General features: G+C 37.7%; 1 protein-coding gene across 5 annotated transcripts in view; it reads right to left on the bottom strand.

Annotated features, from left to right (window-relative positions):
• ZFYVE9 (zinc finger FYVE-type containing 9) overlaps nucleotides 1–24,038 on the bottom strand; it is a 60,425-nt gene that overhangs the window by 13,484 nt on the left and 22,903 nt on the right. For 4 of the 5 annotated variants that reach the window (XM_033008739.2, XM_042786378.1, XM_042786377.1 and 1 more), the window contains 7 exons: nucleotides 21,437–23,502; nucleotides 16,244–16,343; nucleotides 12,351–12,527; nucleotides 11,849–12,018; nucleotides 10,955–11,078; nucleotides 9,112–9,234; nucleotides 7,712–7,867 (listed from right to left, as the gene is read on the bottom strand). In XM_033008739.2, coding sequence (XP_032864630.1) covers nucleotides 7,712–7,867; nucleotides 9,112–9,234; nucleotides 10,955–11,078; nucleotides 11,849–12,018; nucleotides 12,351–12,527; nucleotides 16,244–16,343; nucleotides 21,437–23,502 — 2,916 coding nt within the window. The remainder of the gene's footprint in view (nucleotides 1–7,711; nucleotides 7,868–9,111; nucleotides 9,235–10,954; nucleotides 11,079–11,848; nucleotides 12,019–12,350; nucleotides 12,528–16,243; nucleotides 16,344–21,436; nucleotides 23,503–24,038) is intronic. The other variant, XM_042786379.1, reaches the window with a different exon arrangement.

Raw genomic sequence — 24,038 nt, 5'->3', positions numbered from 1 at the left:
GGTACCTCCGGTTGATCCAGCTTTGGCGACACATGTACTCAGTGACTGTCACTGGTAGAAAGTCAATTTTGTAGGAACATGAACACGTATCTTAATTTCTGCACCTGACTGAGCCATGCCTGCAAGTGTTGCCAGGACAATACGTACAACCACAGACATACCCCGCCTCTTCTGGGGCAGCAGGGAGGGAGGCTAGCCTCAATCATTTCTCTGATCTGCTTGTTTCATGGAGATCTGCCTGTTTCAAGTAGCAGAGGCAGGGTAACGGAGGGATGATGCATCCCAGGCACAGCCAGGGAGCAGGACAGAGAGCTCAGGCCAGTATTGCTGCTAAGGAAGTGGTACCTGCAACCTCCCCCTAGCACTACAGAAGCACCCAAAGAAAGCCCATTTTCAGTGTCTTCCAGATACTCAAGGGGTTTCCACTGCAGAAGCTGCTGTTGACTGAACTAAACTTTTAGATCTGGCTGCGATTAAAGGAGAGATGTGCACCTGGTCAAACAATTAATGCCCACTGGTTGTCCTCTCATTTAGGCAAAGCACTGGGGTGCCTGCTCAGAGACATATTGAAGATCTGGGTCATTTTAAGAATTACACAAGAGTGTTTATTTAATTAGTATACTTAAGGTAAAACACAACAGAGAGACACAGGGGAGAAACATCACTAATTTTCACTCACATTTTTAGTCTTTGGTGCTCTTAATTTCCAAAAATGTTTATACTGGAATGGCTGAATGAATCTGAATGTTGATTAGATTATTACAGCATCCAACGCAGCATTTAACATTGAAGCAAAGAACCATGGTGTGATTCCTTTTATCAAATGACAACAACAGCATGCAAATAACATACAGAACAGCTGATCACAATTCTCCATAGGAAGATACGAATATTAATAGTGCTGATTTGCTCTCAAAGAAAAACACAAGTAATTTCAGAGACTGTGGTGTGGCTGATCACACCACTCATGAGAAATCACATGGGTTTGAGGTACTTATGCAGACCTCCTGGGCTTCTGCAGTAATACCTGGCCTTCCCACCGGCCAACAGAGAGACAGCTAAGCAGGAGTTTCTGCTCCTTCTCCATCACCTCAGAATGGCGTGTTTGTATTTGAACTCAAGGCAGTGATCTGCATGTTGGAGACATGCACATCAACTGGACAGTAACTGGAGGCTTCTCCCTTTTACACAAAAGAGACACACACAAGACTCACAAACACTAGGTTTTAAGTAAGTAAAAACGTGAGTCATGAAAGTGCAACTGACATCTTCAGTGATACTAGTATGACTTCCAAATTAAGTCCTCTCTATTTTCATTCTGCAAAACAGCCTAAAAACTATACATAAGCATTTACAAATGCAATAAAAATAAATACAGTAGGTACAGTTTTGGCCAGCAAAGGAAAGGTTAACCAATGAGGCCTTTCAAGTCTGACTTCTACACTGAACCCCTATGAAAGTCCCAAGTCATAGTAACTCTCCATGAAGCCAGCACTGGTGTGAAAATAATACAGATAATCCTGCCCTCACTCCGGAGATGTGGCCATGCTACTTTGCATCCCTCCAGACCACCTTGGCACAATCACCACCAAGAATTGCTTCTTTCATATGACCTTGGGACCTCCAGCTTTAAATACAGTTGCTGGCAGGTCTGAAAACAAAAGGCTCCTTTTATACTCCAATTGACAAATAAATTCAGGGGTTTCCTTGCTGCTCAAATTTGTGGGCACCTTAGAGGAATTTATTTTTTTCTAGACCCACAAGATGCTGCACAAACTAAGTTCTCAAGTTCTCTGTTAAAAGGTGACAGGCTTCAGCAGCTCAGGCACCCCATGGCAGTGTGCGGCTCATTCATAGCTTGACACTATCCTGTGAAGCTGATTTGTAATTTTACAGACACACGCAAGCCAGAGCTGACACCATCAACCCAGATCAAATTCCAGAACTCTTATAGTGGCTACAATTTCTGTAATGCTCAACTGAGCATACTTGATGAAAAGTAGCTACTCCTCAAACCGAAGGACTAACATGATTAATAGAGCCACATCAAATGTTGTCAGCTGCTCAAAAGCATCGATCCTGCCCATCTGCAAATGCATTTCTCTGTCAGCCTGTGCTGTGACACTATCGCCTGCTCAGTGAATACACTGCTAACACACAAACTCAGGCATCTTGCTAGCGATCGCAAACCAGCGTATCTATTGGTGTTCAAGAAGATTTTATCTTATCTAAAATAGCTGCTGGAACCTTTCTATCTCAACTCCACTCATTTGCTTTTGCAGCTCCCACCTACCCTCACTAATCTCCTCTTCTTCATTTATACTTCCTTTTTCCCTTCCCATCTGTTCTTACCCAAATAGAAACTACAGGCCTGATATTAAAATTACTCGGTGAGCTTCTTGGTTCCAATAACGTGACCATAATTATCCTTTCTAACCTGAAAATGTATGAAGCGTATGAACTGCTAAACTGAATTGAATTCTGCATCCTTTTCTGAATTATTTTCTGTGTGAAAGAGGCTAGGCAGAGTGAAGCTGTACAATACCATACAGTTCTGAGACGTGTGGTACTGCCCACTGGGATGACAAAGCAATCCACTTGTGACTGATGCCAAGTGCTGCAGCAGAAGGGGACGACCACTTATTTTTTCCGTTTCAAGAGATGGAGCTTCAAGACTCACACGCTTGGGATGCCTTAACAGGAATTTTTTCAGCCAACAGAAACATGAAAAAAAAATCCTCAGAGTGGAATCTGCAACTCAGCTGTTCAGCACTTTGCTGCCATGAGCCACAGCATTATAAATTACTCCTTTTGACACAAGCAGCCCGTACAGTGCAAGCTTCACTAGCTCACCACTAATAAGAGGGCAAACTATTGGGATTAGGTAGTTCTGCTTCAATTCATTATTTGTAAGAGTATGCAAAGGCCTGCTCTGTGGAGAGCATGGGAAGAATCAAGCCTTTTCCTAGACACCTCTCTAGTGCCCTTTTAACCAGCAAACACAAACCAGAAAGCTGCTTTGGGCTTGTCTCACAAACATTTCTGCACTGACCAGGGACTATCAGCCTTTCCTGCCATGTCTTTGAAGGCGGCTCCAAGTCAAGGCCCCACTGATAAATTGCCATTACCAACCTGACATGGACAAATCCAACCCACTGCACCATTACACATTTTAAACATAGAACTGTTTTTCAGAAGCTAATAGAGAAAGTGTTGCTGTCAGAAAAACCTTCAAAAAAGCTATCTTTCTCAAAAGCAAGTAACTTAATTTGCAAAATATCATAACTTCCTTTCTAAAGAGGTAATCTCAGAGTGAATGGAAAGGTGCCTTTCCTTGTATTAAGTTCCAGCGCCTGACATCAGACAACTGACATTACTGAGTGTACATTATTGACATGCCAGAGTGTACATGATGCATCTAAAGCAGCTCTGCAGGAGGTCAGTACTTACTCTCTTCTCAATTATATTGGGTTACCCTTGACTTTAAATCCTAGGCAGCTCTATGAAGTCCTCTAAAACAACATGCTTTTATCCACTGATGTGACCTCCTCTTCAGTCATGATCCATGCTAGTTTGAATCCTTCACTTAGGCCTCTACCTCTGATGAACAATGTACTTTGCATTATCAGTTTACCAATCCCTTCTGGACTCAAATAAAATAGTTTTTACCAGGAAAGGTAAAGAAAAAAAAAAAAACTCCTGCATTTGTTTACTGGCCTCAATATGTGGTGAAGCCAGTTAGGTGCTTTGACCAAAAACAGTGAGGTTAAATTTCTACTGTATACCTCATATCTTTTGGTTAATCCCAAACCAAAAACCTGATATCAGCATCCAGTCTCAGGGGAGGGATACATATGTGGTTTGGAGAAGTTAGCTGCATCTGTCCAGCTTCAGTCCACTGTCATCAGTAAGAACCATGAACTGCCAAGTATCAAACACCATCCCAGCATCCTGAAAATCCAAGCATTCCAGTTCTATAGCAAGAGATGCAAAGCGATATTCACCTGGGAACAATCCAGCCAGATGGATTTTCTTCAAAAGCAAATGAGCACATACTCTTTGGAAAAGCAATACAAACCCAGTCACTACCACATCAAGAGCCACAAAGAGACACAGAAGAGACAAGACCGTGAATGCAACTTGATAGCACAACACATCTGTAGCAGATGCCAACACTGGGAAAAAAAACATATGAAACTCAACATTCAAAGTTCTGACCATACTCAGCATCTTTTTATTGAAACACATCAGCAAGTAATTTGGAAAGAACTTCTTCGTATTGGCAAGGGACATAATGCTTCACTTATTATCACTGTGACTACCAGTTACCAGCATTTGAAACTTTCTCAGACTAGTCTGTGGCAGTCTTCCAAACACTCTCACACCTTATACGGTGTTTGATTTTGTATCCAGCTTTCCACATTACAGTTGCAGGGGTGTATTATTCACTCAGCTAACCTGTTCTCTGTTCAGAACATCTACATGGGTTTTTTTATAGGTCTACTCCGCATTAGCTACCACCTTATTTAATTAAAACCAGGCTGAGTAAAAAATACACAAAACTGTGACTGGGATAGATCCACCCTCACCCAGAATATCCCCAAAACCAGGGCAATCACAAAGTCATTGCAAGCAGTTACAAGATCTGCATTTTCACTACAAAAGTAACAGTAGCATTTATTGTATTCTACCAAAGAGTTGATGCACTAGGGCATATCTGGCAGCTCTATATTAACACATCCAACTGCTTCAAAGTACCCATTCAGACAGACAGAAGTTCTCATTTTTCCATTCACTAGACCTCCTGCCAGGCTTATAGCCAACAGACAAGGATAATCATGGGATTACTACTGCAACAGTACAACTACTACAACCACAACAGAAATCATTAGCTTTCAATTTCAAAACAAGAAAAGCAACACAGCAGGGAGCTTGACGACAGAGGGGTCAGAGAAAAAATAAAGTGATGGAAAGTGAACAGCAATTAATACTTGCCTTAATGAACAACTTTACAATTTATTACAACTCACAGGCATATAACCTTCCGTTCTTCCTTCAAAATCTCTCCGTTGTTTCACAATTATAAAGTCCTAACACCAGACCATAGCTTGAAGTCGAGAACTTCCTGTAACAAAACTAATGAAGGCTCAGGGCGGTGCTGCACCAGACTGACATCTTATCCATGCTGAAACAGGAGATGAATCTGAAGGACAAACTGCAAAGCACTGAGTGTACAGACTAAGTGTTCCTGCCTGCCGGTCTGAGGCCTGGGCTCCACTGCCACTCCTTGCCCATGCTAGAGCCATACTCTGCAAATGGCTGAGAGCAGCACCTAGCACAGCACAGGACTCAGCCTCAGGAAACAAGTCATCCCCTGATGAAAGCAGAAACATCTAGGAAAAGGCAGGAGTACATACAAGTTTGTGCTTCTAGGCTTGAACGCGGAATTCAAACTTGAGCAAGGAGGGCTAGTAAATAAATGTGACTCATGAAAAAAATATATCACTATAGATATGGGCTTTAATTAAATAAATAAAAGGGGAGTGCTGTATTATTCAGCTGAAAACAAAACCAAGAAACCCAAAATCACTCCAAAACAAAATTAACATCACTAAAAGTAATTTTTGTTTCCACTCCAATAAAAAATACTATATGTGTAGGTTTTTTTATGACTATTTTTAAGAAAACACTTACTAAAGGAGATAAATAAAAAATATCCACAGAATTTATTTCAGTTTCTTGATGGAAAAATAAATTTAAACCAATATATTATATAATGAAAAATTAAATTGTGAGGCAGGGTTTTAAATAGTCTTTAACTTCTAATGGGAATTCTCATTTACTCTAAATGAGTATCATCTAATTGCCAGGAGAGGTGTAGCACCTCTGAAATGAACAACTCTGGAAGCATGGCTCCATCCACAACAGCATGCAAACTGCTAACCACTTCCAAGGTATCACAACCACCAAACTGAAACCTCTACAGCACGATATCATGTCTCTCTGGCTGAATAACATTTAAAACAGCCAGAGTTGCAAATATATTAATATATATTTCTTCCTCTCAAACACACGACTTGGAAAGAAAAAAGGCTGGATATTGAGAGAGTGCATTACAAAATGTTGTGGGAATTTATCAAGCTGCCGTGTTCTACAAAAACTTCAGTGTGGTTTGGTATTATATAGCAACTCAACACATCTACCTACTTTTACTACATGTCTGAAATACAACACAGAGCAAATCCTAATGAAGGAACATTGCACAGTGGAATTCTTCAACAGTGAAATTTGGTTTCTGATTAAGACTCGTACAATAGTAGGCAGCTCTTTGTACCAATGCAATTGTAGGATATCAAATTACTACCACTAGAGCACTAAATAAAGAATTCCAAATACATTATGTAGGAGTTATAAATTATGTATTCCTGTAGTGTAATTATACAGAACTTCATTGAAATATACATACCAAACCAAATTTATATCTGCAATATATATATACACACACACACACACACAATTTTTCATATCTCTCTCCCTCTGAATAACATCATAATTAGAAGATAAAGCATTGCAAATGAAGTGAGGTTTGGAAAGGTATTTGTTTCCAGTGTACACGAGATCCATTATGACATTTGATAATAGTACATTCTGAACCTGGCAACCTTTCTGGACAAGCTGACCTTTGTTGTATCAAGATATTTTAGGAAACAAAGATCTTTTTCATTATTTTATTGAAGTGTTGGATTCAGTCACTCCAAAGGCATTGCAAATGATATGCAGAACCCTTCGTAAATGTATTTTCAGTATATAACCTTAATGTGATCCAATTTCACCTCTGGAAAACTAGCTTTATTTTCCAATCAGTGGAACCAGATACTTGCATTTTTTCTTATGCAGTAATTTTTGAATTCTAAAGTCCAACAGTAGCTAAAAGTAGAAGCCCATTTACATAATACAATCTTGCAATTGAGATACTAAAATTCAAAATTCAGGGATAATTTATGCAATGCCCTACAATACATTCCAGGCACACATATACATATATATTTGTATTGCTTTGTAACATAAATAGTATCTCCATAATGTGGCAATAGACACATACACCATGGGAACCAAATTTCTGCACTACCTGGTTTGGGGATAATTAACATACTATACAAAAGGATTCTCAAAATTTTCTTCCTGTATCTTTAAAAAAGCTACCCTATTAGAAGTAATGTCATTAGTGTACTCATGAGCCTTGCTGAATATCCTACTACACTTAATACAAAACAAAGTACAGTACTAATTTCAGATACATCAGCTGTATTCAAATTCTTACCCCAACACCTGCAGAAGCAGCCAGTGCAGACATTCAGCAATGGCTGCTGAACACAAAGTCACAGGCAGAGTCCTCCTGCTCCACTGCTGTAATAGCCTATACATGACCTTTATAGCCCAAACTTTGTTCTTCTGGCACCCAGAGGAAGACTGGAAGATCTTTGGAGCAGTTCTCCAGGTTACCAGCACCTTATTAATACTTTTATTTCGTGAGATGAATATAACACTGGATACTAATAACCAATAACAACTCAGCCTCCTATCAGCTTTGATCCTTATTACCTTTTCATATTCTTTTATACAAAAATAGCCATTTGCTAAATGACAAAAATGTACCTGACTCAGTACAATCATCTATTCAAACCATTTTGAATAGAGAGCATATTCCTACCTGCTAAGGCATCCCGGTAAAGTTGCACAAAATGGTTAAAGATATCCTTAGGCAAACATTTCTCATCAGGCAAACACTGCAAGAGAATGACGATCTCCGACTGCCCCACTGCATGCATGCCTTTTGTAGTGAAACACCAGCACTTCCTGTTCACATCTGCAGAGAGGAAAACATGTATCAGAACAGAAGATTAGAATTTCATAAAATATGCCTAAATTTCACTACAGGAAGATAGCTCTTTCAAGAACCAGTTTTACAGCATCTTTTGTTGCAATATATGTCACAGACAAATTATGTTCTAAATCTGTTACTTTGCAAGCAAGCACATCCACAACAAAAGCAGCTCAATAATTCCCAGTTTACAGCTAAGGAAGAGCCAAAGCATTACAGCTCCCAGTCAGATCTTGGGATTAACACCATGGAGCAGACTTTTAGCAGTTTCTGTATCCAAATCAAAGGATGGGATTTAAATGGATATGAAAGAACCTGGAAAAAGGCCAGGGTGGTGGCTGTGCATATCATGATCCTGACAGCTAAACCAGTTTAGGAGTGGTATCTCTATCAAGATGGACAGCTGGATGTCAGGTGTTTTCGTGAGACATCACTGTGGTGTTCTGCTTCACATGAATGTCAGTGATGACACACACTCTAAGCCTCACAATTAATTTGCTGAAAATACAAAGTTATTGAAAAAAATCTTTTGTCTAATATGTCTAATATACATGTGCATACTAATGACATTTTTATATCTATGTAAAAAATTGTCCTGCTATCTAATTAGATGCTGAAAGATTTATAAACATCATCCTAATTTATTGTATGAACTTTTCACAGAACCAAAACATTTTACTGCAAAACTATCCTTCTCAATTCCTCAAATAATGTTTTCCTAATCAGCAGAGATCAGCTGAGGCACTGACATGAGAAACCATCTGTGTGCCTCCCCATTCATTCCTCCCTCCCTCGGCACATGTACACACACACATTGTATAGAAAAGAAGAGGTGCACAGTGGAACGGAACCTGCGTATTACTATGGGATCCTATCTGCTCTTTCCAGAATGAAATGACAGGGAAATGAGTTAAGCAACCAAAGGAAGAATGAGTGATAAAATACCTTGTCCTACTAAGCTGGACAGGAGACACGGATCCCCAAACCTGAGACTGGAGGCTCTATCAGTTTATTTTATATTTTCCACACAAAATTATGTGTATCAATGTTTAAATCCCCAAAAAAGAGCCTTTTGTAATTTAACTTAATATGGATAAGTACAAAGTTTTCAATCCATGCACATTTTCAGAGACTATCCTACCAAATAAAAAATGCTGCTGTTCCTATTAATAACATACATGACATTTCCCCTCTTATACCACAAGACTTATTTAATAATAAAAACTTACAATTTACAATTTTTACCATGGACAGCAAATTAGCATTTAAAACAAACACAAGAGGGTCAGGGCCACCATCCTCCAGCTGCTGCATGACAGAGATCTGAGAAGGTCTCTCTTCTACAGCATAGTCTATGGAAGAAACAAGTAAACATAGAGTGAAGTTCTTAACTTACAGTACTCTACATGATAATCAAATAACCCTGATTCTGATGCTTTTTGATTTTTTAACCTTTAAAAAACCCCTCAACCCTTAGTTAAGTATTGCTGGTTTGATTAATTCCTAGGCTGGTATTTTCAAACTTTAATAGCATTTATGTGCACAACCCCTGCAAATCCTTTAGAAAAGTGCAGCTTGTTTCATAAATCAACTTTTTTTCAGTATCAACTGGAGAAGAAAATGGAAATCAAATTGAGAAATATGTCATGGTGTCAACTGAAATCCCAAATGACAAATAATTTAATAATTGTTATTTATATCACAGTAAAGCACAAGAGCATCAGTCCTCGGCTACGAAAACACCAACACATGGTCTATCCCTATGTCATATAACTCAGACTTTCTGTGCATTAGCTACTAGGAAGGTAACAAAGAGGGGAATGCAACATAAAATATTTTTTGTAAAGGTCTAAATCCAGTGTAAGATGGTTCCCAACATGAAACTTCAAAGATATCTGTAGTGTCCCTCTCTGATCAGACCCAGATGACTAGCAAATTTTTCATCCATGTGATTATAATCTAGCCTGCATTTAAACTTTAACAAAAAAGAGTTACACTGATGAAAACATATTTTGAAATAAATGTATTACCTTTCCAGCTAAAATTATCTAGAAAGAAGGGTAATTTTGCTTTCTGATGAGAAAAATGTTTTTGGAATCTTTTTAAATAGAATTAGAATATTAGAAGTAAAATGCTGCAAAAAAAAAAATCCTGTATGGGACAGTATATAAAACAACATCAATTTAGCATACAAAATACAATTTATGTAAGGTTATCTATATAAAAACTGATAAATATACTGTAATTTCATTCCTTTTTTATGGAAGACACTGAATAATCAGGTACCCATATGAACAGCTAAAACAGGATGGAACAGATTTGTTTTGACACTAAATGCTGCTCACATTTTGGTTTTTACACTACCCTGCAATAAAAAGGTTACTTCCAGCTTAACATTAGAAATGTACTGTATCAGCAAAATATTTAATAGGAATAAAAAAAAAATCAAAGATGAAATAATAAATTAAATCTCAGGAAAGTATTAAAGGATGTCACAAATCAGACTGTGGAAAGCAACTGTCAGATAAACAAATACATACATTTTTTTCATGTTTTAAAAATTAGTTTTTAATTTTCTGAATCCTCCTCCATTGGGAACTCTAGAAAGGGACATCGCAATTACTAAAAGCTTCACTGTGGGCCAAGATGTGCAATAGTGTCATTGAATACAGTGCTCGGGGATGCCTCAGACAGAGCGGATGTTCCAAGAGAATTTCAGAAGGGAAGCATGAATATTCATAAGGCTAATTAAAATGTATCTCTGTGTGAAACATTCCCCACAGTCCGATTAGCGAAGAAATTAGCACATATTTCTGGACTGAAGTTAATTTTCTTTTTTGCTTTGTGTTTTACTTCTTACAGTAATTTCATTGCAAGATGGGGTTCTTCCTGGATGCTAATAAGGATCAATGGTGCAAATGAGTGTCACAGCATCTAGCCATGAGTACTTATGGTAAATGATGTCAAATATTCAGTATATTGCCAGCATTTTATTTTTAAAATAAACACAGCAACTATTAGGTCAATTGCAACTGGTAAGTGTAAAAGCTAGCTGCCAAATTATACCCTCACCTCCTTTTACTCCAGTGGAGATGAGAATTGGAGGAAGACCATCTTCAGGAATTAGATTCATTGCACTGCCAACAGGACTGCCAACCTGAGTTATATTTCCCGAGAATACAGAAGCATTATCAGTCTACAAGAAACAAACAATAAGAAAGGACAACATTACAAAAGTAATAATAATAAAAATGTAAGAGCAGGCTGACTAGATTACTAGATGTAGGTGGAGGAGTCTGTGTCTGCTGGAGAACCAGAAGCACCAAGCGATTTGGCTCTTTAATAACAGATGATCATGTGATGACTCCTGTATGTGAACTATTACTAAAAAGCCTGCTTAAACAGAGACTGCACCTCCCTTCTCTAGCACCACACATACCATTTCTTTACAAAACTTAAATGTACCCTATCCCCATCTGAACTTTTTGCAAAGTCTCAATTCCACTGACATGGGGTATGGTGGACTTAACATTATTAAATTATATCTGCACTTTGCTGCATACATCATTTTATGAGAAGTGCCAAACAAAACAGTTTTCTGCTTTGTGCTGCGACAATCTTATTGTTTCAAAGTCCTCACTGACCATGACTCAGCTTTTTTAAAACATGTATTACACAAATATCCTTCATACACAGGCTGTACAGCCAAACACTTGAAAGCCACCTAGCACACCGACTTTAAACATTACTTAGTGCTCTGCCTCATAATAGTTCATTTCAGTTCAAAATAGATGGCTGTTTCAACACTCTGCGAACATTAAAATAAGTGAGGACACTTGCTATACAACACACTAAGACAAGCCTCAGCAGATTCCCTAGATCAGTCTTACCATGGAAGCTAATACACTATTCACAACCAAAACAAGCATGGTATTTTGAGCAGTGAATAGCATAACACTTCCTTACTTCCGCTGATAAAGTGTTGTTGGTCATGGGCTTTGATGGATCATGCGACACTGCTAAGGTTCCTGTGGAAGTTGTCCCAGCCACTGTCAGTTTTGCTGCATCGGCAACTTCTCCATTGGGTAATATCCCATCAGCAAACCAAACACGCCTTTGTTCCCTAGGCTGAGCCACTAGAGAGAACGTAAAAAAATAGGATTTAAGATCTCACAGCAACAACAACTGGAAAATTTGAGTACAGAAGAGCAAAATGGAAAAAATTAATAAATAGAGAAATATGGACTGGAAGGGACTTCAGACATGATCTAGCGCATTCCCTATGGCAGCATCATGTTTAAACACATCTGCTAAGAACAGCTTGCTTGTCCTTAAAAATCTGATGTCCTTACTAAGGGCAGGAATATCACAACGGGCATTAGCTAGAGTATTTAAAAAGGATGAAGTGCAGATATTCTTTCGGAATTCTTATTACAGGTAAATTGAAAGAAAAAAGAAGTACTCTTACCTTCTGCTCCAGGATGCTTTAAAACTCCCACAGGTACCATGACAGTGGGAGGCGGAGAGCTCAGGGCGCCTGAGGCCTGAGCCTGCTGCAAAGGAGGGATAGTAGAACAGTATTCAGCGGGATTGTTAGGGTTAGGACTCTGGCTTGAGGCACTCATCATGTTCTCCCAGGCTTGAGCTAAAGCAAACAGAGAACAAGAAACATGAACACAGAGGAAGGTATCTAGCAGTCCAAAACACTGTGTTAATTCTCAGCTGCAGTAGGTATGGACCCTGCCACCTGCCCAAGACCATCTCTCTTCCTTTATTTAAAAGCCCAGGAGACTGTAATTAAACAAGAAAATCCATAGCAGGAGGAGAAACAGCACTGGTCCTGTGCAATAAAAAACCCACTTCACATAGAAATATTTTCTGAAAATTACAACAATACACTTTGTCCTGAGAGATGCTTAGTTCCTCATGCTTCGTTTTGTTTCCTCTTCAAAGATGTAACTGAAAATACTCAATTCTTATATATATGTGTATTTATCACACTGTATGGACAGATGGACATTCCTATTACAAATGTTTTATAACCTACAGGACACTGGAGCAGATTTACCTTTTGTGTATGAGAAAAAGGACCTTTCATTTCTTTATATCCAGGGCAGATCAGTACAGATCAACAACTTGTATTCTTAACTATAAAACACCCTTTATGCTATTAATTCTGAGGGTATGACTTGGGCCTTAATTCAATTTCCCAAACAGTAACGTATAAAACTTCTTTGTCAAAAACATCCATCACAGGGAAATCTCTCCTCTAGCTAGTGAGACAGACTGTATCTTCACAGTACTACTACTTTTTCACCTGTAAGGAAGGCTTGTAGCTATGCAAGGTACCAGAAAATTCGTATGTGTGCTTGTACCTTCAACTACTTCGGTATATTACAAATAAATGCACTCCTCTAGTCAGGTGTAAGTATCACGTCACTTAAGCTCTCGGAGCTGCTATAAAGCCTCAATAAATCATATACATCTTTGGGTTCCTTTGGCTATGAATTGTCAGAAAAAAACAGGTGAAAATAACAAGACAAAAAAAACCCAAACAGAACACAATAAAACATAAACTCCTCCTGCTCCCTCCCCCCATCAACCTGCAAAACCAATATAGTGAAATGCCTGCCAATGGAAAAGGTATTGACACTTCCGTTTGAGAATATTAACTAAATTGAAGTATTTTTTTAATAGCAATTCTGTATTCATTTAGAGTCTAAGTCCTGAAAGAAGGAAGTGTTAAAAATGCACAAAGAAAAGTCACATCTCTAGGACCCCTTTATTAGAAAAGTCATGATATGGGAAAAGAACATTTTTAAAGCCCTCCCTAAATCAAGTAAAGTGCCAACTCAGCATATCTATCAATTGAAAATACAGTAAAAAAAGCATTGAAAACTTATTAAACACATAGCCTGGCCATGGAAAAGTGCCAGAAAACATACAGCTCTCCCCCCCCACCCCAGTGAAACACAAACCAGACACCAAGCAATCAAATGACATAACTACTTTTAAAGTGTGATTCCTACCCCCAGTTCCAAGACTGTGCAAATATTAATGCTTAACTTGCTGCAGTGATTGGAAAAAAAAACAACAAAGAAACTGCAGGGATCAGATACAATCAGGCTACAGGCTAACTAGCCAGTAACCAACAGCATCATTACAAAGCACTGCAGCAGGGATAGAAACAGAGAGGTAGACCAGGGCAAGTACACCTAAGTCTGTAGGCAGCACTCTCCCTATAATAAACCAAGCAGTGGTGTCACTGTTCACAGCCATTAATGTGTATCCATCCTGGCAGCAGGACAGAAAGGCTTTTAAAAGGAAATCATTATAATATAATCAATTTTATTATGCCTTTTTACAAGAACACTTCTGGTTTCAACTGAAATATTTTCAGATTCTTCCCTTCCCCCTGATGAAAGCAAATCCTACTCACCCTCAAAAGGAGCCAACTGTCATTTGCCAGCTGTATGTGCAATTCCTTGTTCTTGTACACCTTGAGATGTGCTATTTTCTCCATCTCAAAATGCAGTATTTTAGCACCCCTTTAATGTCATCATCAGGACTCGGTTTTAATTCCTAGATGTTACAACCTAAAATTTCCTGTCACCTTACACATTTGCCCTACAGTAAAGAATTACTAATAAGTAAAACCTACCACTGCACACTGATTAATCTTTAATCTTTTTGAAACAGAAAAAAATTATTCCTGTTCAATAACTGAAACCGGCTACTAATTTTGGATGCTTATCTCAAGACTAAGCACTCTGTCACTTTCAACCAAACCTACATAATACTGAAATTCTTTGGAGAAAAAATAAAGCTATGAACTTCTAAATTAAGTTAGATGCTCAACAAATGAACAGCTGCTTCTGAAAACAGCAGCCCAAATAATCTACTATACAGCAACATGTAAAAATACCATCAAAATCACCTTGTCTGAATGCTGACATAAAACAGAATTTGACTAACTAATTCTTGGTTAAAATTACAGCAGCAGCCTTCTATCAAAAGTCTCCAAAGTTTAACTAAACATTTGCAGCAATGGAGATTCCATAATAACTGTTCAGTAATTATCAGGATAGTTAGTTATCCTACTGGATAAAAGTTTGCATTTAGAACCCGAGTTTGTCTGACTTCTCTTTCTACCTACCTCATGTTAAAATGCACCTGTCAGACCTTCCTCTACAATTGAAGTAACTTCTGTTATCAAGTTTCAGTTATCCAGATTTATATTTATACCCCGAGATCAAGTCACCTATTCACCTTTCCATTAATAAACCAAAGACAGTGCACCTGGAACTGCTCATGATGAAACAGGTTTTCTCATGATTTAAGCACTCACTTGGATTCTCTCTCAACCTAATCCACTTTTTCTACCTTCTCAATTCAAGACATAAAAAATGAACATTGAGTTTTTCAGCAACAGCTGTCTCAGTGTCATGGACATAAGTCAACTGGACAGCATAATCACCCAATTGTAACTGCCAGAGTAGGAAGTTCTTGAAATTTTCAGAGGCTTCAAGATACAGTGGGAAGGATACTCCGTGTCTGCCCATATTTTTACCACGTATCGGAAGTGGTAATACTTAATACTGTAAAGGACAAAATACAGAATAGATTCCATGGCCCTTTGGTCAAAACCACACACACTCATTCCTTACACCAAGCAGAGGTAACATACTTCTTGTTTGTTCTACTTGTTAACTTCATAACTACTTGTGACTTCTCTCATATGTCCCATGTTCACATCAGGCTTTTAGCCACAGCACCATCCTGGGTTTGACAGACTCTCCAGTAATGTGCCCCAAGCGATAATTCAAACTCAACTTCCCACATTTCTGGACAGATTTTTAAACAAGACCTCCTACTCTAGCACCAAGGAGTTAAGGAGGAAGAAGAGTTGGATTAATTTGGGGATAAACACTATTTCCCGATTTCCTATAGTGCATAATCAAGAAGAGGCACAACTGCATTACTCTTCTCTTTGGCATCCCATACTAAAGTGTAACAGGTTATCTAGTCCAGCATCAAAGGACAGGGAGTAGGCTCCTGAATTAAAAACAAAAAACACCACCAAAAAAATCACAGTTTCTGCAATCCTGGTATAGCACTCACAAATGAAAGTTTTCAAACTTATTACAACCTTACCAGTTTTTGCCTTTTTTTAATCGTAATTATTTTAGGAATTCCCACTCTCCACAGGGATTCCACGCTGATCTCTCGAAGGCCTTTGCCATTTTTGAATACTTACCCATACAATTAAAGTATTTTTATTTTTATTTTTTTAAAATAGCATCACTGCAGCTCAACACAAAGCCATTGAAGTGCTGCATCTCGGATTCTCTTTCCACTTACCATTCATTAGCACTGAATGGCAGATTACACACACTCTAGCTTCCTTTCGATCCATATACAGCAACTTGCACTTCAGGCTACAGCATGCTGCGCAAAAAACCTGGAACCAAAGGGGAAATAACTTAAGTGTTGTTCAAAAATATGTGATGAACTGGTTAATTCAGACAAGAGAGTATCTGTAAAGCTCTAGACATGCAAAATATGGAGGTAAATTATTAGTATTTTCCTATTAAAGCCCCAGTGACTAATACCTGCCCAGGGTGCCTTTCCTACTAATGCTGATGAACGTGGAACACATAAATGCATGTTGTCCTGACACTGCACTGTGGTGTTTTTGAAATATGTATTTGGCATAAATGACAATGGGTTAATAAATTCATAACACTTTCTAATCTCTCACATAATTAACAATTTGGGAATTAATGTCAGTCTTAGAAAAAGCATGAATACTTTCTAGAATCAACTATGTTTAAATGCACAAGTTTCCTCTACGTAAGAGATTGCTATAGCACAGATTAATTCAAACTGGTCATTTTTATTTGCAGAAGGACAATTCATCTATATTAGCAACTCTAGCTATTTAATCTGTTCATATATAACAAGCTATTCCTCAGTTGAGACTTAAGTGAAAAGTGATGTATCAATATGTATTAAGCGTTCAACATCTAAAACAAGACACTTAAAAAAGCTGAATGACACTGGTACTGCAGGAAAATCTTGCTCCATTTATATGTACATTAAAAAACTCCAAGCTCGTATTTACATGATTACAAACACTACAGCATCACAACACTAGAGAGAAATCAGGAACTGCATTTTATGCACACTGGCTGCTAACAGGGGAACCAGGAGGACAACCTGCTGCGGAGATGCAGTCGCACTGCTAGCGCTTCTCACCTGAACCAGCTCTAACAACTCCCCAGTCCTGGGCAGGAAACAGTCTTGGGCTTCCTCCAGACAAGCAAAACCATAAAACATGAGCATGGCTTGTGTACCAAAACAAACACCTGCATGCAGATATGATCCTACAATAGCAATTGCAATCTCAAAATCCTGCAGAACATACAAATCAGTGTGTCCTCATGATTTCTTATTTGTTTTAAATAATAATATTTTCTTTATTAAAAAAAAAAAAAACACAGTATTTCCTCAGGGTTATTGTTCAGGTGGTATGAAGATACTGATGAACATCCATTTCATGCAGAAAGGTAATGTCACACTCAGGAAATCTAGAAACAGCAGTGGCTACCTAACAAATGAGTTCAGATATCAAGAGAGACGTTCACATTTTAATTATAGGTGGATTATTATATCTAAAATTCACTATGTGTTATTATGTTCTGTAATGCTGTCTTAATCCAAAAACCTACTGCATCATCACTTCAGTAACAGTATTTCTGTAATCTAGACAAGGAACTACATAAGATTTTCACATATAAATATATATAAATGTAACTACATTTCAACCAAGTTAAAGATCACACCAAATTACAACCACTTTGCAGCCTGTTACCTTTGCAGTCTTTTAGTGGCAAATGTTTAAAATAATCATACATAAAATAAGTTCTCAGTTCACCATGAGAGTTGAAAACCAAATGTGAAAAAAAAAGAGCTCACCTTGTCTCATTTCAACCAGTTTTAATGTTTCCTAATTATGTTAACTTAAACATTTCAGAAACAAAATTTAAGTGTGCATACACTGGCATTGTCATGCAAAAATAAAAAACTCTTTTGCATATGTGAAAACCTTTAGGAAAAAAAAAAAAGCAAATGTACTTTAAAAATCTGATTTCTGCTTTACACCTCAATCCAACTTACAAGCATTCTAGGGAATATTAATAACAACATCACAGCATGTTTTAGAGACATTTGACATCCTTTTAGTTCTCTGGGAGAAGCTTCCAGTTGAAAGTTCAACACAAATTAACATCTAATTTAGGACCCTTTATCAAACAACACATTGTGCATTCAACAAAGCTCCCAAGTGCAATGATCTAAATATTAAAAAGGGAAATAGAAGCAATGACAGAACTTCTACACCTCTTCTCTTAGGCTGCATCAGCCTTCTAACAGTACTAACGCAGAGGAAGAACACAATCCAGCACAACTGTCAATTCAGTCTTATTATTAACAATCACCGAGTCACTATCTCAGTATATCATCTTATGAAAACAGTAATGTAGCAGTGTCAAAGCAAGTTTTTTATGTTATTAGGGTTTTCAGGTTCACTAGGAGTTGTTAAGGCATTAGTTGCTAGGGGGCTTGGTGATTTTTTTATATTATAGTGGAAAAAATATAGTTTTGGTTGTCAGTAAAAAGATGACATACAAATTTTCCATTTTTCCTATCAAGGATGACTGTTTCATCTGACAATAGAAAATACATAAATACATAAGGTAAAATTTATGAATGTGTTCACACACATTCTTCAGATTCTTAATTTTAATTCCAAATTTACTGTAAGTGTATTACTTTCTACCATTCCCCTGAGGTTCATATCTTCCATTAATTCTGCAATTACTATCGTGAAATTAAAAACTGAGACAGACTTCCCAGGTGCCACTCAACTATTTCTAAATGCAATTTTCATTCCCAAATGAAACAGATACATTCACCCCTACTACAATGATTTCTCATGATGCTAAAAAATCTTAAAAAGAAACTGTTGTGCTAAAGCTTGTGTTCAAAAATATTTAGTCCCATGACTTCCCCTAGAAACAATGAACTGCAAGATCCGAAGACACTACCTCCCCAATTCTTTAAGTGAGATTCATACATTTAATAGAAAGAGTGGAAGCATCACTGATTCGGTAGTTACCTATACCCCAGGCACATGGTCATTGTCACTTGCTTTGGGATGGTAATCTTAACCAGAAAGCAAGAGCACAGAGCTGAGGATAGCTCTGTCCCAAGCCACTACAGCTAGATTTATCAGAGCTTGCCCCTCAGAGCTTTTGGTCTCTTTCCTCCCCGAATCACACAGGAATTAAAGTGTTGTAAAGCAATATGCAGTAACTATGAAGTGTTATTTGACCTATATCAATTCTTAGCATTTATTAGTAGAGTGCTGCTTCTAGAGAAAATAACATATGAAGCCATGAAATACCAGCATTTTCTGCCACATCTTTTGACTGCACTTGTGCAAATTTGGCCCAGACAACATTAGCTAACAAAAGCTTCTAGAAACAAGCCATTCTGAGGATTATTCTAACACTCTTGAGAATATTAAATATTAATATATGATGCATTTTTCACATGTGAGAAACAAGTTTGTCTACAGAGCAATGGGACCTTTTATTTTGGCCATTCCCCACAAATCATCCAAAACAATGCTGGTTGTTATTCTCATGGCTTGTCTTTAGTAGTTTAAAAAAAAAAAAAAAATGAAAACAAACAAATAAAAAACCAAATCCACAAAAAACAAACAAACAAACAAAACCCACACTACGTTTTTTGGCCTTGCTCTGTCTGTGCATGTTTTATTCATTTTGTTTACAGATATTTTCATTTTCTGCTTCTCATTTGTGCAATTCCAGGCTTCAGTTGTTACAGGGAAGTAATTAAATCCAAGTAATGAATTTGTTCAAAACACAATAGAAAACATTATTGTAAATGAAAATTGTAGTCATATTTGTTAAACTCATAAAACCCAAAAGAATGACCTAAATAACTGACAGTATAAGTTAACATATCAAAGCTAAAATGATGGACATTCCTTTAGCTTATACGCCTTACAGATTCTCCTTAACTGCAATAAGAAAAAGATTGAGCCCTTTGATATTAACCAAAAGGTGGGCATGTACCTCATCTGATGCTTACTGATCGCCTGTGATTACTAGCTCCACATCAGGACTTCCACTGCAACCAACCTGCAAGAGGATGGGCAGAAGCAAACAACTGGAAGTCCTGGACCAGTGCACGATGACTGCCTGCTTAGCTTTTAAAAGTGTCCTGAAAAAGATTTTTCAGCATGGCTCAAAATCAAATTTGAATACAATCTACTTATCTGGTGTTGCAGTGAAGAGACTGAATGCTATGCGTTTTGGTTACTGAAAGGACAAATGGGACACATATGTAGTCCATTACAGAGAAGCAAGCCTGGGTTTTCTGCTAGGCTGCTTCCAGAAACAGACAGCATAAAGGTTTGAGTTTTCCAGATATATTTGCTTCTATTAGGTCCTTTGTTCAGGTCATTCTGCTCCCCTGCACTCTCCTGGCAGCAAAAGATGGCATCCATAGCAGCCAAGAGGTCATTCAATCAACTTCAGAAACCTTTGGATGGGGCCTAAATGAACCAGTTACTTTTAGTCTAATTTTTAGAGGGTTTTAGTATTTCTTTTAATCTTAAAAATATTCTTCAATATGTACTTGACAAGAGTGTTAGTTACCGCTTTTGAATAATAATCTTTTTTTCCTAAATTCCTACTTCCCATGTGCCACTGACTTGTATTTCAGTAACAAGATACTTGGAAATGCTTTACAAGCTAATCATTTACCATAAACTTGCCACATAAGAATTTATGTTGACCTAGATGGCACATATATAAAACTAAAAAAAAAAAAGTCAACAATAAGATATTTCTTACACAATGCAAAATGATACAGAAATTATGTTTTAGTTGTCTTCACTACAAAATTTCTCACCATATGTACATACATCAGGTTACAGATAATTTACTACATTTTTTCCCAGAAGCAAATGTATATTAAAATAATATATGCAATATGAGAAAAGTTAGTAAAGAACACTTAAAAGAACAGAGTTGATCAGCCATCTCAACCAGCAGGAATGCCAGCAATTCAACAGATTTCCAATTCACATCAATGTGTTTCAATATCTTTAATGGGATTGTTGATGAAGTAATTTCTGCGATCTACTTTCCTGCACTAAGCCATTTTATAGCGGTTCAACATTAATCCAATGACATTGTTTGTTGCAATCAACAAATACACTGCTCATAAAGGCTTATAATTCTTTCAGTTATAAATAACAATTAGTTACTCTCTATTAGAACCCTAAATAGGTTAGAGCTTAGAAACTCCTTTTTTTTCCTTCACAAATCAGACATGGCTTTTTAGGAAGAGATGTCACACGTAACTACAGCCAGTGGCTTAGAAAGTCACCTGCTTTGATTTTGTGCAGTACCAGAAAAAAAAGTGTGCTTTGAGCATACTCACAAAATACAAACTTACCTTCCCACAAGCTCTGCAATGATGCCTTCTTTTGGTGAATGTAAATCTGGCCTCGCATTTCATACAGTTTGGTGCTTGAGAATCTGGAACCCAAACTGGAGCCACCTCACCCAAAGTCGTAAAAGGCTTTCTGGCTGGAGCTCCAAACTGACCAGCTCTGAGATCATTATCTGGACTATCTGGGGCTACTGCAAGGCACGGACTACTGGAGACTCCAGATTCATACTCTTCCAAATGTTCCCCATTAGTATCAGTAACAGAGGCATTTGAAGATGTTTCACCAGGAAATGTGTCTCCCGTATTCCCTAATTGTGTCTTACCAAAGATATTTTTGTTTTTACTATTACCTCCACAATTTGGGGGAACAAGATCATTTTGTAAGTGGTCCGATAATGGCTGCGGAATTTGCAGTTTAAGATTTGTAGGTTGTTTAGGTCTTGCACCACCAAAAGGAACACTGATAGATTGCAGATTAGTCACTGGTTTTGGTGAAGTTTGCCCTTGCATGGATGAAACCTGACTACAAAGATTATGTAAATAATTTTTCTTTATGTGGTCACCAGTGCTGTTTAAAATAAGACTGCTTCCTTCTGTGGTCTCATTTCCTCTCTGTTCATAAACATTAGCATAACATTCTGACTTGCTCTCCTCTATCTCCTTTTCCTCTGTTACCGAGTCTTCCTTGGAGGGTAAAGTCTTTGGAACATGAGCAACAACTGGGTTCTGCATTCCATAGGAATCACAACCATTAGACAGTGAGCTTGCTGCTGATGTAGCCACCACATCAGAGAGACTGGACCCTTCAAGCTCATCTATACCAGTCCCTTTTAAGTCTATGCCTGCCTCCATCACGCCATCTCCACCTTCTTTACTATTACTACATGCCTCATCAGGCTGTTTCGTCTGCAAAAGTCTTTCATTCTCTCCCAGAGTTTGCTTATTATTCGTCTCATTCAACTTTGTTAGTTCCCAATTAGTCATCTCCTGAGGTTCAGGGTAACACTCTGCCATGCTGAGCAATTCCGTCGTGCCAAGATTTTTATCATATTCAGTGACTTTGCTTTCAGTGGCACTAACATCCTCAGGGGCAAAATGTTCTGCAACATGTTCCTTGTAATTGCCACTTCCAGACACATTGGGTTGACAAGTTTCAGTGAGCCCAGATAGCCTAGACTGTAACTGTTGGGTTGTTTCCTGTTCTACAATTAAGCTTCCATTACTTGAACCAGAAGAGTTTTTAGCTTCTAGATCTGTTCTCTGAGAAATGGCTTTACTAGTAAAATTTTCAACTGATACACAATTTTCTTGCATTTTAACAGTACCATCAACTGGTCTCTGTAAGCGAGTCACTGCAGTTGTAGCTTCTGAAAACAGTGAATCTTTACTCATATTAAAATCATCCTTTAATCGAGAGGAGGGACATGCAACAGTCAGGCTTTCAGATGAAGCATTAATCAAATGACTTATAGAGTCATCTTCAGTGCACAGCCTATTTACTTGCTTTTCTGTATCTATATCTTTTTCCGTGGATCCGTTTACAGTAACACTAAACTGATCACTCTGTCGGTTTTCATTATCCAGTGTAAAGCTAATAGTGTCCATTAGGGACTGACTGTTGTAATTTTTACAATCCAGCAAATCGCCACTTTGTAGTGTTCTTCTGTCACAGTTATGCATGACTGCCACCACTAGTACATTTTTCTCCTCTGGCAAGCAAGCTGTATTTCCACATTTCTTTTCTCCTGTTTCCACAGTGTTACACTGATCATCCCGATTACTGTTTCTTTTAATCAACTGATCGTCTGCTGCTGCCTGATCATCAATCCACATGACTGGGGTCTCTGGGCTTATGCTAAAATCCTTTCCATTAGCACAGTGATCCCCTCCTCCTGTTGGTGTAGTCACTAAATGAGACAAGGAAAAAGACTTTAATCTCTGTTGACGTTCATTAGGAGTTGTAGCTTCATTCACATTGGCCACAGTCGGGTTAAATGACAGACGACGAGAAGGCGGATCTAGAATCTGATTCCACTTTGCACCCAATAGTGTAGGTGAAACAGCGGCATCTGAAAAAGTGTTTAAATAAAAGAACTTACTGTCCTATTAAAGCTACAGGTTCTATTAACTCTGTTGCATTAGAATGACCTGAATATAAATGTAGAGATGTTCAAATATGGGCACAACAGTACAACACATCTGCCATAACTAACATCCTTGATCAATCGTTAGTAGTATAATTGCATGTTTCTGGAACTGAAGAAGTTTAGAGCTACACCAATTAGTATCAAGTTGAATTTCCACAAGCAACCTTAAAGTACTGATTAATACACTTTAGACAGCTAGAAATGCTTAGAAAGATTCCCACTCCCATAAAATGTTCAACTTCCTTGACAGCACAGAAGTAGCAATTAGACTAAGCAAAAAATTTAATACTTTAAATATAACTTTCCATTATATGATTTATGTGACCTAATAAAACATTTCTATGTTCGAGTGTCTCAAAACTGCAAAAGAAGCTTAAAATAAATTTTGCCTGATTTGTCTAAAATACATTATTAAAATATTGCCACTGAGATTAAGCTTCACAAAACCTTACTTTAAA

The sequence above is a fragment of the Tyto alba genome, unplaced genomic scaffold, assembly GCF_018691265.1.
Source record: "Tyto alba isolate M040663 unplaced genomic scaffold, T.alba_DEE_v4.0 Super-Scaffold_1000006, whole genome shotgun sequence".
Classification (NCBI taxonomy): Eukaryota; Metazoa; Chordata; class Aves; order Strigiformes; family Tytonidae; genus Tyto; species Tyto alba.
Note: the sequence above shows the minus strand (reverse complement) of the source record. Positions and strands in the feature narration are given on the sequence as shown.